The 17190-nt window shown below is 35.1% G+C and overlaps 1 protein-coding gene across 1 annotated transcript in view; it reads left to right on the top strand.

Moving 5' to 3' along the window:
• ANKS1B (ankyrin repeat and sterile alpha motif domain containing 1B) overlaps positions 1–17190 on the top strand; it is a gene marked incomplete at its 5' end in the record, with an annotated part of 314200 nt that overhangs the window by 291707 nt on the left and 5303 nt on the right. The window contains 4 exons of the mRNA XM_081331696.1: positions 3160–3288; positions 4521–4592; positions 8758–8844; positions 12347–12484. Of these exons, the coding sequence (XP_081187822.1) occupies positions 3160–3288; positions 4521–4592; positions 8758–8844; positions 12347–12484 (426 nt within the window). The remainder of the gene's footprint in view (positions 1–3159; positions 3289–4520; positions 4593–8757; positions 8845–12346; positions 12485–17190) is intronic.

The raw sequence follows: 17190 nt of genomic DNA, 5'->3' as shown, positions 1-17190 counted from the left end.
CTGAAGATGTTACCTAGCCTGGCAATGAAATGTTTGTAACCCAACCCACAATCTTGAAGAACAAACCTTCACCCTTATCCTACACCCAAGCTACAGATATTCACCACTATTGCAAACAGTTCTAATTATTGAAGTATATAAATGTGTGTGAAAAATTGCAAACTCAAATAATTCTAATGGGCAGATTAAATGTATTTATTTATTTGATTTGATTGCTGCTCATCTTGCCTCGTATGCTTAATAATAATTTTAAGCATAGTCTGGTGTCTCACAGTCTTTCTTACAGATGTAATGCAACTTGTATCTCTTAATTAAGGGTTGGACTTGGTAGTATTTACCAAAGATTTCCAAATCAGATCTTCCAGTCTTCAGGGTCTATCATCAGTGTGTGTTACTCTCCTGGCCAACTGGTGAAATAGCAATCTTTTCAAGAAATGTTCTCAATGTATGAGTGGCAAGTAGCATGGCCGATCAGATACTATCTTTATAGGTACATGGCCAACAATATATTGCAGCAGAAATAGTCCCACTTCACTTACTCTCCATTATTTTCTTTTGTCATCCTACCTCAGAGTTTGAATTTTTTTTTCTCTGTTCCCATATAATTAAAATGAACATGACTTCTGCTGTGTGAATTAGACAGCCAACACTTGGCACAACATTTTTACAGTGCATGCTGTAAAAGAGACACCTGAGGTAGAGATAGAGAAGTCAAAGAAGAAGGGACAATCTTAGTAGCAGAAATGGAATCATGTGATGGAGTTAGGAGGTAAGAAATGAAAAATAAAAAGGAAAGAATATAGTACAAATTCCATAGGCTGCCTCCAAAATTTTGGGAGTTGAACACACATTTTAAAGTTGAGAAACTGAATAAAGTGGCATAATACGGCTGAAATAATTGTGCCATAGACTGGCACTCCCAGAACACTTTTGCCCAACTCCTATAAATCTTTTTTTTACAATAGCACTAATATATATGTGGGAAATGTATTCTATAGAAGGCAAATATATTTCAAAATGGATAATTCTGATGAGTGGAATCCAGATTTAGGCAAATGAAACAGGTTTTGCAGAAGCAGCTTTACATCTCCCTTCCCCCCACAGCAGCCTTTGTAAGACTGTAAAATACTACTTATACATTTTGGTAGCTATGCTGAATAGAAAGCCTGGAATGACACAGATCCATACAAATGGATGGATTTAACCTTAGGAATCAGAGTTCCAATCATAAATGTTTTCAACTTGGCTAAAGGGGAAGGTAGAGAAAGTTACTTTTGTAAAATCAATTACATGTGTTTAACATTGGATTCAATCTAGAATTAATTGACATTATTAATATTGAATACTATTAATAGCAATAGCATTTAGACTTATATACCACTTCACAGTGCTTTACAGCCCTCTCTAAGTGGTTTACAGAGTCAGCATATTGCCCCCAACAATCTGGGTCCTCATTTTACTGACCTTGGAAGGATGGAAGGCTGAGTCAACCTTGAGCTGGTAAGAATCGAACTGCCGGGAACTGGCAATCAGCAGAAATAGCCTGCAGTACTGCATTCTAACCACTGCATCACCACGACTGTATTTGCTAACAAGTGCATTACTATGCATATACCGATATTTGCTATATTGCACAAGTGCAGTGGCATTTCCCAGCATTAAGAAAGATAAAGAGGATGTAGGGACTTACCCACTTACTGCCTTATTAATCACTTTTCTTATTAAAAAAAAACCCCAAAAACTTTCATTTGGAAAATGTTGAAATAATTATTCAAGATATTGTTAAAGCACTTTTAAGAAAAGATGAATTGCATTACTGTCAGCCTTCAACTAAAAATACAGCAATGTTGGCACAAAGTTGTTTCTGTTTGTTTGAGTTTCTAAAGTTCTGCTTGGTTTCCCCACCAAACAGAAAATTTTGGTACCTTCAACTTTATCTTGTGCTGTTTGTCACTGTAGATCTGTATAAACTTCTGTCTTTGTCTTTAATGTGGCCCATAGATGTGGGAGATACATATATGTATATGTATATGTATATATGTATATAATGCTTATTATGTTTGCTCTGTCCTGATTTGAGAAATTAAAGCAATACTTTCTGTGACTGGAATTCTCACTAAAAATTATGCTTTTCTGTTGCTTTTGCTAATGTGTTATGTTTTCAAGTTTAAAAAAGATTAATAAAATGTTAATGATTAGTTGCCATTTCTGTCCATGCAAGAACAGTTCAGCAGGAACAAAGAACTTAAAAATGGACTAAGAAATTATTTTTAGCATTTAATTTAATGTGTTGTTTTAGTAAGTGCCTTTTAAATGTAATTGTTTTGTGAATTACAGATTTGCTCCAAAATTAATTCCATTTTATTTGGTGAGGCTTACTCCTAAGAAAATTATACTAAAATGTTTATTTCTTTCTTCTGTAAATATATTAATTTCTAATGCTTAGCAAATTGACAGAATTTATTTTTAAATACTTAAAGGGGGGGTGCAATACTATAGTTCTAATAGGTTTTCTTAGGAGTAAGTCCCACTGGCCAAAGTACGATTTTCGTTTCATAAAACAAACCTAGTTGTAGTTATATCAGTAGTGAACACTGTAGGTGTTTATTTTCAGGTACTTTGTTTAATTGAATTTCCCATTTTCAGTAAAGTATCTGAAACTGTCTTTAGTTTCTCCTGTAAAATATTATGTTAGTAATTAGCCCCCTTCCATTCAATCATGCCTGATTCTCAGAGACTGCCTGGACAAGTCTCTGCAATTTTCTTAGCAAGGTTTTTCAGAGGTATTTTGCCACTGCCTCCTTCCTAGGACTGAGAGAAAGTGATTAGCTCAAGGTTTCCCAGATGGCTTTGAGCCTAGGGCAGAACCTGAATTCACAACTTCCACAATTTCTAACCTGTTGTCTTAACCATTAGCTCTCAGTAATAATTTCCTTTAAATAATGCTAATGTATTTTGTATATTACTTGGTTTTTGCTAGAAAATTCAGATGAAACATAGTATTGTAATATGAAATGTCATAGCTTTCCTAAGTTAGCTTATTAGTTTATGACACATGCAGTATCAGTCAATAGAAATTGATTACAAATAAAGAAAAGCATTATTGCTGGCTAATCTTCCTATAGCTTACTTTGTTTTGGAAATGTGTCTTATTTTCAGACTGGAGACTGGGGTGAACCCTCTATTACATTGAGGCCTCCTAATGAAGCTACAGGATCAACGCCAGTACAATACTGGCAGCATCATCCAGAGAAACTCATTTTCCAATCATGTGATTACAAAGCATTTGTAAGTCAGTCAAACAGAATATTTCTCTGCAAACAACTGAAAATTGCTCAACTTAAGGGGAGGAAATTGGATTGTTAACAAGGTGGCTAATTATTTTCTCTCCCTAATATAAACAGTAGCAGTGACAGGGTACAGGTTGTCCTCGATTTACAACCATTTGTTTAGTGATTGTTGGAAGTTATAGTGGCACTGAAAAAAGTGACATGACCTTTTTTTACAGTTAAAACCATTGCAGCATCTCTGTGGTCACTTGATCAGAATTTTGGACAAATAGCAACTGGCATGTATTTATGACCATTGCAGTGTCCCGGGGTCATGTGATCACGTTTTGCAACCTTCTGACAAGCAAAGACAATGGGGAAGCCAGATTCACTTAACAACCATGTTACTAACTTAACAACTGCAATGATTCACTTTAACAGCTGTGGAAAGAAAGGTCATAAAAGGACCAAAAACTCACTTAACAATTGTCTTGCTTAGCAATAATGGATTTGAGCTTAATTGTGGTTGTAAGTCGAGGATTACTTGTATTCCTTGTGTGACTAAAGAAATTCCATAAGAATTTCCAGTACTATGAACATTCTTCCAAAGTTTTAGAATTATAAAATTTTAAAAGTATATATTTGGGGGAGAGATAGTGGGATGTATTATTTATTTAGCAAATTTACATATCTGCTTTTCTCAGAAAAGTGACTTTGTGTGATATACAACAAAACAGTTAAAAACAAATACAGACAACTATAAAAAATTAAACAAAAAAATCAAGATTGAGGAAAAATAAACACATTTTAAGCATAATTCAACTATTTTGCAAGGTCCCTACTCTGGAAATGATTGCTGGAAAAACATGTCTCTGGAAAGCTGGTAGGGATGGGGCTAACCTCACCTGGGGGTTACTGTATGCACTGACATGACTGAAAAGGATATTTTGGGGTTTATTAATTGGCCAAATGGGGTAGCTATACAAGGAAGGAGAACAAAAGTGGGGAACAAAACTGGTTGAAGATGAGGCAAGGGAAAGGACCAGGGGAGAGAAAGACACCTTGCTCAAACATTACAAAAAAGTTACAATTTTACCATTTCAGATCCATTCATCAGTTAGGCAGTTCTTCAGAATATTTGGAGAACGTCATGATTATTCAGTACAAAAAACGGAATAGCAAATTCTGCTTCAAAATTTAGATTATTTACACTGTTCTTAACTAAAGAAAGCAAATTATTTCTGTATCCAGTATTTAGGTTCTATGCTGGTAAAAGAATTAAGAGGTACAGAATCTACACAAGATGCCTGTGCAAAGATGAGGGTGAGTAAACCATTACTCTTCCAAATGATTACAGGAGACAAACCTATAATTTGAAAAAGGTTACATTATTATTATTACCAGATCTATATCCCACCTTTAGTTCATACAATTCACATTGGTGTAAATAATGATTATTATTTCATACAAAACAATGAAGAATCATGGGAATTTGGGGGGAGGGCATTAGAGATAGTTAGAAATAAGATCCCCATATCCCTCTATTTTCTCCATAACCATAATCCTGTGCAATGAGTTGGTTGAGAAACAGTTACTGGCCCAAAGGTAGCCTGGTAGCTTTCATGCCTATGGGAAGACTAGAACTTACTATCACTAATTTCTAGCTCAGTACTTTAGCGACTACATCAGTAGCTCTCTCATGCTTAGGCTTCACTGAATTAATTTTTCCGAGATGTGCTATATATGATATGAAAGCCACCATGCCCATCTTACTCATCCAAGTTAGCAACACTGGCATAGGAGATAAGGGTGGGTAGTTGGGCTTTAGATGGATGGCAATGGGTACTTTAGTTCAGGTTCTAAAGTAACAACAGAAATATTTAAATGATCTATGGATCTCTATCTAGTCTGTGATCATTTAGATAACATAAGCTGGTGACTCATCCCAGCATAGGTTGTTCTGTTCCAACCTACAACCAGCCCTGTTTAAATGTCAGGGACAACCTGTGCTGTCACGTCAGAACTATGTAATGCATATCGTGCCGCCACCACGTGGTTGTTTGGGGGAATTACAACATTATGCTAATGTGGTCAGCCAATCCCTCCCATTTTGTGATGTATTTCTTCCTCCTTAACTCCATACTTTCACCCCTCCCATTCTGGGACGTACTTCCTGCTCTTTCTTCCTCTGTGCTTCACTCCCACCATAACATGCAGACACAGTAGGTCTCATTACTGTCTTTTGACCTTGGAATACCACCCATTCATCATCTACCACATCTTGTTTGCTGTAATCTTCTCTGCATGCAAATAAAGGTACTTCTGGATGATAAAAGGTACTTTCATGAGCTCTGCTATCTGGCAAAGGCTGTTAACAGTGATAGTATCCGCTTATACAGGCCAGGCACAGGGGTCTTAGCAAGGGGATAAATCATTAAACAACAGTCACGAGTCAGAATACAACCCCTTTTTACAGTCAACAGGCTGGAAAAACCCAACCAAATTTATTCACAAAGAAATCAAAAGTTCAAACAAGAGTTAAACCAAAAGTTCAGACAAGAGTTAAACAGGAATAACAGACCAGGACTCTAGCAGAAGATCTTCAAACAGTTGCCTTCAACAACCAGCACCTCCCACACCTTCCCCTTTTATCAGCAGTCCCAAGGCGTGGCTTCTCATTGCCTTCTCCTCCTCCCACTGAGTTGCCTCATTGCCTTTCTCTGTTCTACTCTGCTGGATTGCCTCCTGCTCCTAGCGTCCCTGAATAGATCCAGCTGTGAATCATCTATGTCCAATACCTTGTGCTCACACGGCTGAGTCTGATGAGGAACATGACGGGAGGGGCCAGGCTGAGAGTCCTGCAGTGCATCAGAGCCTCCCTCTGACACCAAAGGCTCTCCAAACCCCTCCTCCTCTTCAGAATCATCAGACTCAGCTGCTGGTATCACAGGCTGACACTGAATCACAACATAAGTTGCTGAACATTTGCTCCAGATGAGCTGCTGCCTGAGAAATAACACTCATCTGTCATTATCATCCACGTATGGCCATTGGATGGTGGGAAGATAATTTCTAATGGTATTAAGCATGAATGAGATATGCGAGGGAAATTCAGCAAGAGGAAATTACCTTAAGAAAGTCATACTGTTCCCTCAACCTTGAACCCAAACTTGAGAGATGGGATGTCATCATGTTACCTGTTCAAGAGTACCTCTTCTCACTGAGGATGTTGATTGGTAGGCTGCTTCATTATCTCATCTTCCTTGAGCAGTGCAGAATTGAATGTTTTATTATGTAACTCAACATGCCAGTGGACATGATCTTCTTTTCCCTTTAATAATGCATCAAACATATAATTGCAAGAGACGTCTGACATGCAGACTTTTCCACCTGTACTCAAACCATAGCACTGGCTTCTGGACATCTAAGTTTTTCCTTCTGGATAAGCTTACTTACTTTTCCAACATCTGATTCACTTCCATAGCCAGAAGCTTATCTATGAGGGGAAATTGTAATTACTAATGATGTTCTCCTTTAGCCTTTGCTCACACATGCTGGTAAGCATGAATGCTTGTATCATCATCATAAGAGTTTCAACCAATGATTCCAGAATAAAGTTAGGCTTGGCTATGTTAGCTGAGGTTGCTGGAGTTCTGGTTCAGAAGTATCTGGGGTGAGATAAGTTGTTGTGCTTGTATATTAATATCATTTTGTTGATCTGATGATTGTTTACTCATTTTGCAGGTAGTTATTTTGCAGTGCCTTAATTAGGTAAATTATAAATATTTTAAACAAACAATTTTTTTTTAATTCCATTTATATCCCGCCCTTCTCCGTAGACTCAGGGCGGCTTACAAGCTTAGCAGTAGCCTTCATTCTATGTATATGCCTGCTTATTAGGGCTTTCACACACACCCCAAGCGGCATTATTACAAAGTCAGCTTAATTGCCCCCAACAATCTGGGTCCTCATTTTACCTACCTCGGAAGGATGGAAGGCTGAGTCAACCTTGAGCCTGGTGGGATGCGAACCTGCACTAATTGCTACTAATTGCTACTTTCTTGTATAGAAATTCTTATATAATATATCTATATAAAATTATCTCTAAAGCTCTCCCGACAGATTTCCGCAATTCTTCATTGTTTTGTATAATATGATCAATAATAATGTTTTGTATTTTTTAAAAATGCAAAGAAAGAGTGGGTACATTGTACTTCATTAAATATGTAATCTAGAAAGGTGACCAGGAGTCATGGAATGTTTTAGACCAGGGGTGTCAAACTGCCGGCCCATGAGCCGGATGCATCATGCAGAAGCCGCACCCACCCCATTGCCAGCAATGGCAAAACCATCCTGATATATTGCGCAAAGTCACGTGATGTCGCAAGTTTGACATGTCTGTTTTAGACTAATTTTCTTTCCTGGGTAAAGTCCACCCAGAGAAAGTGAAGCCTGCCCTTGAAGATCATCCCTGAATGGTGGTGCCATGAAAATGGTCTTTTAACAGTAAAAGTGACACAAAGCATAAATCTGAAATGCCACTCTTTGTCCTCAGAAATATCATGGTTTTATAATAATAGGGAAAGACTGGTGTAAATGACAGTGGAGAACCTCCCAACACCTGTCAGACTTTACACCAAAAGGCTTCTTTCTCAGAAATTTCACTATCAGGTGCTTATTCTGCTAAAATAAATATATTTTAAAGACATGAATAACAGAATTGGCAAGGACCTTGGATGTCTTCTAGTCCAACCCCCTGCTCAAGCAGGAAACCTGTACTATTTAAGACAAATGGGTGTCTGAATCTCTTCTTAAATGCTTTGTTTTTATTTATCATAAATTGTTAAATGGCAAATAATTGCAGATGCCTTAGAAAAAAATAAATTACAAAATGATAAACTTTGCAGACCTAGAAATTAAACATTTTAATGTAAGCCCCCAAATAGTAATATGTTGATTCAGTTATAATTGTTATTTTTTGGTTCAAATATTTCTGCTGTTAACTTACATGACCAGGGCAAATACATTCAGTTCTTTGTTATCTTCTTGCCTCCACACATACTTTTAAATAAATTAAGACAGAGCCTTTTCCCCTCTAGCATTTGGTGGGTATACTTTAGCTATTTTCGTACAGCTACAATGGGTAAAAGGTGTGCAGTGCTTCAGATGCAAAGAAAGCAAGTGCTTTGAATGAACAAAAGCTCAAAAGTAGTGCCTGTATGCAGTTCCTGAAAGCAGGCACATCTTTTGGGGGGAACTGTATGGCTATCTTTCACATCTGCCACATAATCATAACAAAAAGCAGATTTGGTTTAGTTTGTTGCAGATAGCTACCACAATACTGGTCTATTTGCTCCGAAACATCTTCTGTCTTTTGACTGAAGCACTACACAACCATAGCAGGTAAGGTATTATTTATCTCAATGAGAAGAAAGGAAATTACTAGAGTTCCCCAATTCATAATTTTTATGTTTGTTTTTAATTTCAGAAGTCTACTGAACAAATGAAGAAAGTTCCTACTATTGTTCTATCTGTCTCTTATAAAGGAGTAAAATTTATTGATGCAACAAATAAGGTAGGTGTCATTTCTTACTTCATTTTAAGTAGTTGCAAATAGACGTTCTCCATTCCTTTCAATAACAAATGATTCTTATTACATTTTTTAAATGATCAAGTTTAATCTAGCTGAAGCTTTCATAAGCTATGATGCTTTTATCAGATGCATGAAATCATAGCCTGAGTTACAAAGATACTGTTATATCAATATTTATGAGACAATGTGTTCTCTCATAGGCAGTGAATTTTTATTAAATGTAGAACAATTAAGTATTTGTGTCATTCAATATAAAATAAAAATGGTCACGACAAATCCAGAACTACTTGCTGTCACTGAAATTTCCTTGCTAGTATATTTTTCAAATCTGTCTACAACCATTGTGCACGACAGTACATTCTATCAGAGGACTTTAGTAGAGGACTTTTTTTAGAGAAACTGTCCAACTTAAACCAGAACATCACAAATTTATATTTTTACAAACACACACACACACACACACACACCAAAGTGGCCAAAACTACAAATACTCCTCCACTTTCCCAAAGAAACCCAATTACCCATGAAATAAATTGAAATGGACATAAGTAAATGGCATCAGCCATGCTTTATTTCATAGTCCAAACACTTTGCTTTTCATGTATACATGGTTAGTACCAATAATAGTGTCCGTGCCATTTTCATTTGTTTTATTTTTGTTTTGTTTATATTCCCCTTTGTGATATAGCTATAGTTTGTTTAGTTAACAAACTATATTGATGAAGTTTTAACCTAAAATAATAGTGATCTATTCACAAGTTGACTAATGTTGCAGCAGTTTGGCTTAAGATAAACATCTGGCTTTGTCCATTTTATGTATATTTGATCAGTGAATATTGTTTCATCCAAGTGATAATTTTACTGTCCAATACTATTTCTTTTTTAATACATACTGTCCGGGCCAGCTTCAAAATAAGATGCATAAGGTATTGAAATTTCATGAACCTGCTTGTGTCTATGTTTGTTTCCTTGAAATAATCACAATTTTTACATACATTTCCAACTTAAGTACAAACTGAGCTTATTGGGGCTCTTTAATTGTTCCTTTCCTTTGATAATTGAATATCATATATTACCTTGAGGAAAACAAGTTTTTTAGGAGTCTTCATTGTAATTTCAAATGAGGGAAATCATCTATTCTTTTAAAATTTATGATACATCTGGGAATCACCTGAGAAACAGGGAAGAGTTGCATGATTATAGCAGTAATCCAACAGATATGCAGAAGGGAGGATAAATAGTTAGGTGCGTGCCTTGGTCCACAGTTCTTTGCAGACTGGTGTACTGTATATTTTCTTTTAATATGGCTTTGATTGCATTTTCCACTTTATATTCTTTTATGATCAAACTGGCATTAAAAACTAGCCCATCGTACCCCAAAGGCCCTCCAGAACAGCAGAAACTATTGGGGAATGGCAGTCTCTAAGAGCTCATATTGCTTTGTAGGTATAGACCAGCACCTTAAATTACATTTGAGAATAAGCATGTGCATTGCTGTGTTGTAATACTAGACACAAGAGATGGTTAACTATGTGGAGTTAGTGAAAGGAACAATGATTTTGTCTGATTTTTAGTAAAGGTAGCTAAAAATAAATTTATTGGTTTATTTGCTTTAGTTCTCTGTTTTGAGGATTTTATTGAGGTTTCTTATAAAGTACAATGAAAATAAAGATTAAACAACAGGAGAAAAGGGAGGGGCAGGATAAAAAAAGGGAAAAAAGTGACTTCTGACTCTTCCCAGTACAGTAAAATACTTACTATATTTACACCTCAATGTTTTGCATTATATTTAGTTATTACAAGCCATTTGTATATTATACAGTTATTCAATTTTCAAGTTAATTTTTTTTCCCCATTTTGAACATAAAAGCCAGAAGCAATTAAGTTCTTGAAAATCAAAGCAAATGAGGAAATTGCCTCTTAACTTGCTTTGGTCCTAAAGAATGCTAAGTAGCATACAACAGCAAAAACAAAAGGGGAAAAAAAGACAATTTACAGTTCTAAATCATAGATTAGTTATTTTTACTTATATTGAATCAAAACTAGCTTTATGAGTCCCATAATTTTAGGGATAAGAGTGGGAGGATTTGAACTAGCAGATTCAAATTTTAACAGATCTTTCAGTGAAATAGAACTAAGTTGGAAATGTACATTAAAAATGACAAAGCTTATTAAGCTATTCCGGTTTCTGGTTTTGGCACAAATACTTCTTCTAATTCTAATTCCTTTCTGAGAATATTGAAGACTTTTTCTTAACAGCATTGCTAATGGATTAATATCCTAAGGCAACATCTATTGTTTCATTTGCAGAAATATATTTAGTATAAATATAATAACAGTCCATAGTGTTTTAATTCAACAGTTTTGAAAGTAGCAATTGAAGGAATAAAAAAACCTGAAAAACTGTTTTGCCAATAGTAGCATAGAATAAATAATTTTAATCAAAACGTTAGTTTAAAGAACTTTAAAAAGTAAAGCTTACTAATGTGATTGTTATTTTTTGTAGGCAAAATATATGTAGAATAACATTTGCTTAGCTTTAATGAAATAAATACATATTTTTATGAAAAAATACTCATAAAATGGATGTAATAAAGTATATATCTTTTAGTAATATTAAAAACTGGAGTGGTTATGTAGACCGTTGATGCCAGATTTAATTTTATTCATATTGATTTATATTTGCTAATGCATGTTGCAAACCATCTAGAGTCCTATTGGACTGAGGTGGTATATAAATTTCATCAATAAAGTAATGTTTATGTTACAATAATCTGGATAGTACCACTCAGTTTATATGGTTCAGTAAATTGTCTTCACCCTCATGTTAAATATGTAAGTATGGCACCATAAATTAACTTCTATAGCATTTTATATATTCATTTACTGATTCCTAAATTTAAAAAAGAAAGTCCAAAGAAAGATTTTCTATCATTTACTCTGATAACAGAATATATTTATGTACTAATAAATTTTGTTTTTTTATCTTAATAGAGGAATTAAATATTAATCACTAAACTGGTACATGAATTCTATTTGCATATTAACAACCAGTAACAAATCTGTAATATAATGCTGTTATTTCTTTTACCGTCAGTAATCTAAATTATCTACCACATCCTTTCTGTTCTCAGTATCATTAGAACAGGTTAGAAAACTTCATGTTCAATAACTAACATGCAAAGAAAACCTTGAAGTTTTGTAGATATTTCTACAGTGTCTTACTATTTTTAAGGTATTTTAACCTTCAATATCAGTTGAGAGGGGAATAATGATTAATGAATTCAGCCATAAAATTAAAAGTTTAGAAACACAAAACAGGACAGGAGACAGCACATTTTGCTTATTGCTGAATTTAAATACAGCTACAGCTTGCTTATTATTTTATTTATATTAGCAACAATGTAAAACCTAAGTATTATAAAATATTGGAACTAGATTGGATCATTAAATATATATAAATATTTCTTTTCTTTACATTTAGAATATTATTGCTGAACATGAGATTCGTAACATTTCTTGTGCTGCACAAGACCCCGAAGATCTCTCAACATTTGCTTATATTACAAAAGACTTGAAGACAAATCACCATTACTGTCATGTGTTCACAGCCTTTGATGTGGTTGGTGTATAATTTTTCTTCTATGTGGTAGCTAACAAACCTGTATGATTTCTTGCATAATTTCAGTTAAGAATAAAGTTGCTGTAGAGCAGTTCTGGTACTGATGAGTAAATTGCATAATAACTACTATTTAAAATTTAATATAAATGTTTCATATCATTGTGATGTTATAACTAAGTTCCTTTTTGAAAAGTAATATATTACAACTATCCCACGTAAGCAAGAGGATAATGAGAAATTAGGGAGGATCAGTTTAAACACATTTTCACAATGGCCATCTAGATGCCCATGAAAAGTTTGAAGTATGAATTGAACATAATATTTTGCTAATATCTTGTGTTATATAAAGTATACTGCTTCTGATATTACAAATAACATTCAACCAACATCTAGTGGGCCCTATGCTCCATTAATCTCCCTTGAAGCAAGTGCAAATACTGCTGTATATTGGGACAGCAGATTCCATAGCAGCGTGATATTTTGTCCTGAATCATGCAGCAAATGTGTGCACATCTGCAATTACAGTCCTGCACGTGCACCTAGAGGGTCAGATAACAGAGAAAAGGCCTTAAAACAATTGCACTGAGTCCCTGATAGTATAAGGCACTTGTTAGTCCTTTGAGGTAGTCCAAAAAGGAAGCACTACTAGGAGTATCAGAATTATCTTTATTATAAGGTTATATCAAACAAAAACTTGCAAGTCTGAAAGTATTTCTCCCTTCCTCTCTTTTTAATTGCTGGAAAACTAGGGAGGACCCCTTTTGAAATGTTTCCCTGATTTCCCTTCAGCTGCAGACTGAGCTGTCTCTAATGAGACTGTTGCCTAGGGTATGGTTTTTCCTCCTGTCTCCCAAGGTCATTTCCACATACCACCACAACATTTCAGTGCTTTGAGTAATGGCTTCAGAAAGTTCTCCTCCAAATGAAGTGCATAGCACTAGTCTGTGTACAGACCCTCCATCCTCTCAAAGAAAATTGAATATATAAAACTTGAAATTATAACATGATCAGGGGAACCATTTGTGTTGTTTTATGGGGATGGTAGAAATCCCTGCATATAATCTTTTGGCACCTCAACACTTCACACAGATGATGTTTGCTAATCATCAAATGGACAAATTTTAGATTTTCCCTCCCTTTAAATTGTAATTGTAGGGATGGGAGCAGGAAGCTTTTTCAAGGCAAACAATCACATTCTTAATCAGAGATGTAGGTTTTCCAGGATCAAAGTTTTTTGGGTAAATTTGGCAGTTTCGTAATTGTACAAGACTTGCTTCATAGATGTTCATTTTGAAAAAAAGCAACAGCAGCAGGGATTTCTGGTTCCAATGACTGGAAGTAATTACTGGAAGTAATCTGCTGGAGAAGCTGCAGGAAAATCAGAGACAAGTATCTCTTGTTCTCCTGTAGCACTCATATGGAAAATCTATGAACTTCCTGCAGGCCAAAGGCCGCTTCATGTGTGTGCTCTCTCGATCCGGGCATCTCAGTAATTACTCTGGGTAATGGGCATTCTTGAAAGGGAGATGGGCTGGTAATCCCCACCTCAGACCTGAATTTCAAACAACAATAAATGTATGGCATTGTTATGAAGAAACCATTTCAGGTAAGAAGAAGACTGCCAGGAAGACTATTCCAATAATACTACAAAGAGGAAGAAGGATTTAAAATAATGCAGAAACTTTTCTAAAAGAACATAGATCATTTTCATTCTGAAAAGCTAATAAAATAATGGGATGAAGCACAATGATCTGAAAGAAGCCTACATCAAGAATCCTATGTAAGTACATTAACTGATGTTTGTTAGGTTATTTTAATTAATATTTGATTTGACTAAGCAGTGGTCACAGCACTTATCATGACTTACAAAAATGATTTTAAAAAGCAAATGAGAAATTAATTAGATTATATAAAGTTAAGCCTTAATCCAAAGTTTTCTTCTGGCTGGCAATAGCATGGATTCCTTTGCCACATTTTACCTTAGACTTGAGCAAGATGTTATATAAAAGCCTAATACTGTACCCTAGATGAGTTCCCTGGTATGGAACTGTGATGTACAGTGTTTTATTGGTGCAAAATGCAAAAACAAAGCTTGTTTATTGGTGCTTTTTTTAAAAAAAAATTGTCTTTCTAATAGAGGGAAGAAACAGATAAAAATATCAATCCCTTTGCTTTATTGCAGGAACTTGGTAACGCAAGTAATAATTTGAGAAATCTTGAACTTCAAAGATCAGATGTACTATCCAAGGATGTACTATCCATTTTAAGTTCATTGTCAAGTTGGTTAATTGACCTTCATTGAAAAAATGTTAAAAGAAGATCAAGGAAAAATAACTAGAAATGGCTAGAATCATATTTGTAGGCAGTGTGCCTCCTGTTGTGACTGGAAACCATTTCTTGAAGGAACATTATGACTTAATTTGCCCATCATATGAAGTACCATCTGTATTGTCCTATTACTTACTGTTTAATGTTTGTTTCTAACATTCCAATAATTTTTTTCTCTACATATTGAAGCTTTTAGTTTATTTCTATGTAAAGGTTGAAAGTTCATAAAATAGACTAAATACAATATATTTCAGACCAAATAGCATATCGCAAACACTAATGCATATTACGGAAATTGAGACAAATGTGCATAGAAAAAAATGAGTTATGTTTTTGGAAAATGCACATCTCTGTTTATCCTTCCTCATATATCCTGAAAATGAACCAAAATCCTGCCAAAATGAATAAAATTAAGCTTTATGGTTTTGTTTTGCTTTTGTGAGTGTCTCTGTGTGAGCATGCATGCATGTGTATATGAGTTTAAGGACTCCAAAAAGTGAACTATTCCTATTCCCAGGCATACTGCCATCCCAGTAACAAAAGTAAGCCAAGCATGTCAGTCACATCTGTTCTGTTAAGTGTGCTGTCAATCCCTATGTTGGTCTTGTTTTATTGGATTAGGGAAGGATTCTTGGATTTATTAAGTAATGCCTGTTTGAGTCTTCTGTATACTTAGAAATATGTACTAATGTGATGTTCTGAACATGAGACAGTCTTGTTAAAAGAAAATTGATACCCCCATAAAATAGATCTCATACAAAGCGTTTTTTGTCTAGCAAATGGGTTAAGACAACATGTGGTCATTCGTTTTTCCCATATATTAGGAATAGGTTGAATTTATCAGCACACAGATCTTGGGAATTCAAATTTATATCTTAACATTTTATAAATCTATTTTCTATCAGGCATACCCAATGCTATAAATTGTCAATAATGAGAGAAGATCAGTGCATTATAAAATATTGCATTAAAGTCTTCCTGGATATGTTGGACAAATTTAAATATAGGCAGAATAATTGCAGGACAAGTGTACCATGAACTTCAGATTCCTCAAAATATGTTTTTCCAATAAATATTTAAAAATTAGACATACAATGACTATTTGCACACCTTTTTATTATGAGTTACTGCTTTCTGTAATAAAGAAGGGTAGGAATATCTGTGTGTCTTAGCTGTGAATTGCCTAGAACAAAATCTGAGCACATGAGGAATAATTTTAAAGCTTCACTTTTACAAATAACATTTTATGTAATTTTTACCAGCTTAATATTCAGATAGCTCCTCTCTCTTCCCTCTATGCTTTAATCATTAACTGAAAATTTAAAAGTAATCAGGCTTTATCTGAAGCTCTCAGAACTGATTACCCAGATAAATACAACTGAACAGATGACTGGGTCTGCCTGGCAGTCATAGTACAAACTCTTTTTCTTATGTATTTCTATGCCATGGGTCCCCAATCCCCGGTCTGCAGCCCAGTGTCAGGCTGCAGCCCATTCAAAACCCGGCAGTGGAAGTGGTAGGCAAGTGTGCAAACTGCATTTGTGAAAGCAGTGCACAGGTGCACAAAACCATCTCCTCCCACCTTGCCGCCACTGCACTAGTCCACCAAGACACAAAGGTTGGGGAATGCTGTTCTATGCAACAAGTCTTCCTTTTAAAATCGCTCTGGTTAGAAATGGATATTTATGGGCATACGCTGAACAATTTTTTCTGACTACTAACTATTTACATGTGAGTCCATACCAGTGAAATAAGACAAATAATCCAATTGAGGATTTTTATGCATAGGCAGAATATCTTGAATAAGATCTTCATATTTGTAATTGCTTGATTATCCAGTTATAAGATATAGGAAAACTTACAAGAATAAATAACGTAACACATATAAAGATAGGGCTGGATTTGATTAGGCTCACTGACATTTTAAACCATGAGTTTTTATGGGCACAGGATAGGGCCGAAGCTGCCTGTAGCTACTACTACTCTAGTTGGGTTATGGCTAAATTGGTCTCTATAGGGGGAGAGGGGCCTGCAACCGTTTAGACCCCTTTGCCAAGTGGTTTATCGTATAACTAAGTGGAGGGGACCAGAAATGAATTTGCTGCTGCTTCATGACAAAATAACTTGGAGTTAAAGAATTGTTTTCACATTGCAGTAAGCAAATAGTAACCACCAATTCTGCATATAGTTCACAAAGTCCCATAAGTTCAATCTATCCAAGGATATAGTGCTGCACTCTGCGACAAATAATGATTGGTTCAAAATTTTAGGATAATTTTCTTTTGACAAAAATGGATAAAGCAACATTTTCTGTGAGGTAAGTATTATAAGCCTTTAAGACTTGTATCTCAACTTAAATCCACTGAAATGTACCCTAA

This window comes from Vipera berus (genome assembly GCF_964194415.1).
Source record: "Vipera berus genome assembly, chromosome: 6".
NCBI classification, from domain to species: Eukaryota; Metazoa; Chordata; class Lepidosauria; order Squamata; family Viperidae; genus Vipera; species Vipera berus.
This window is presented reverse-complemented; position numbering and strand designations above follow the sequence as displayed.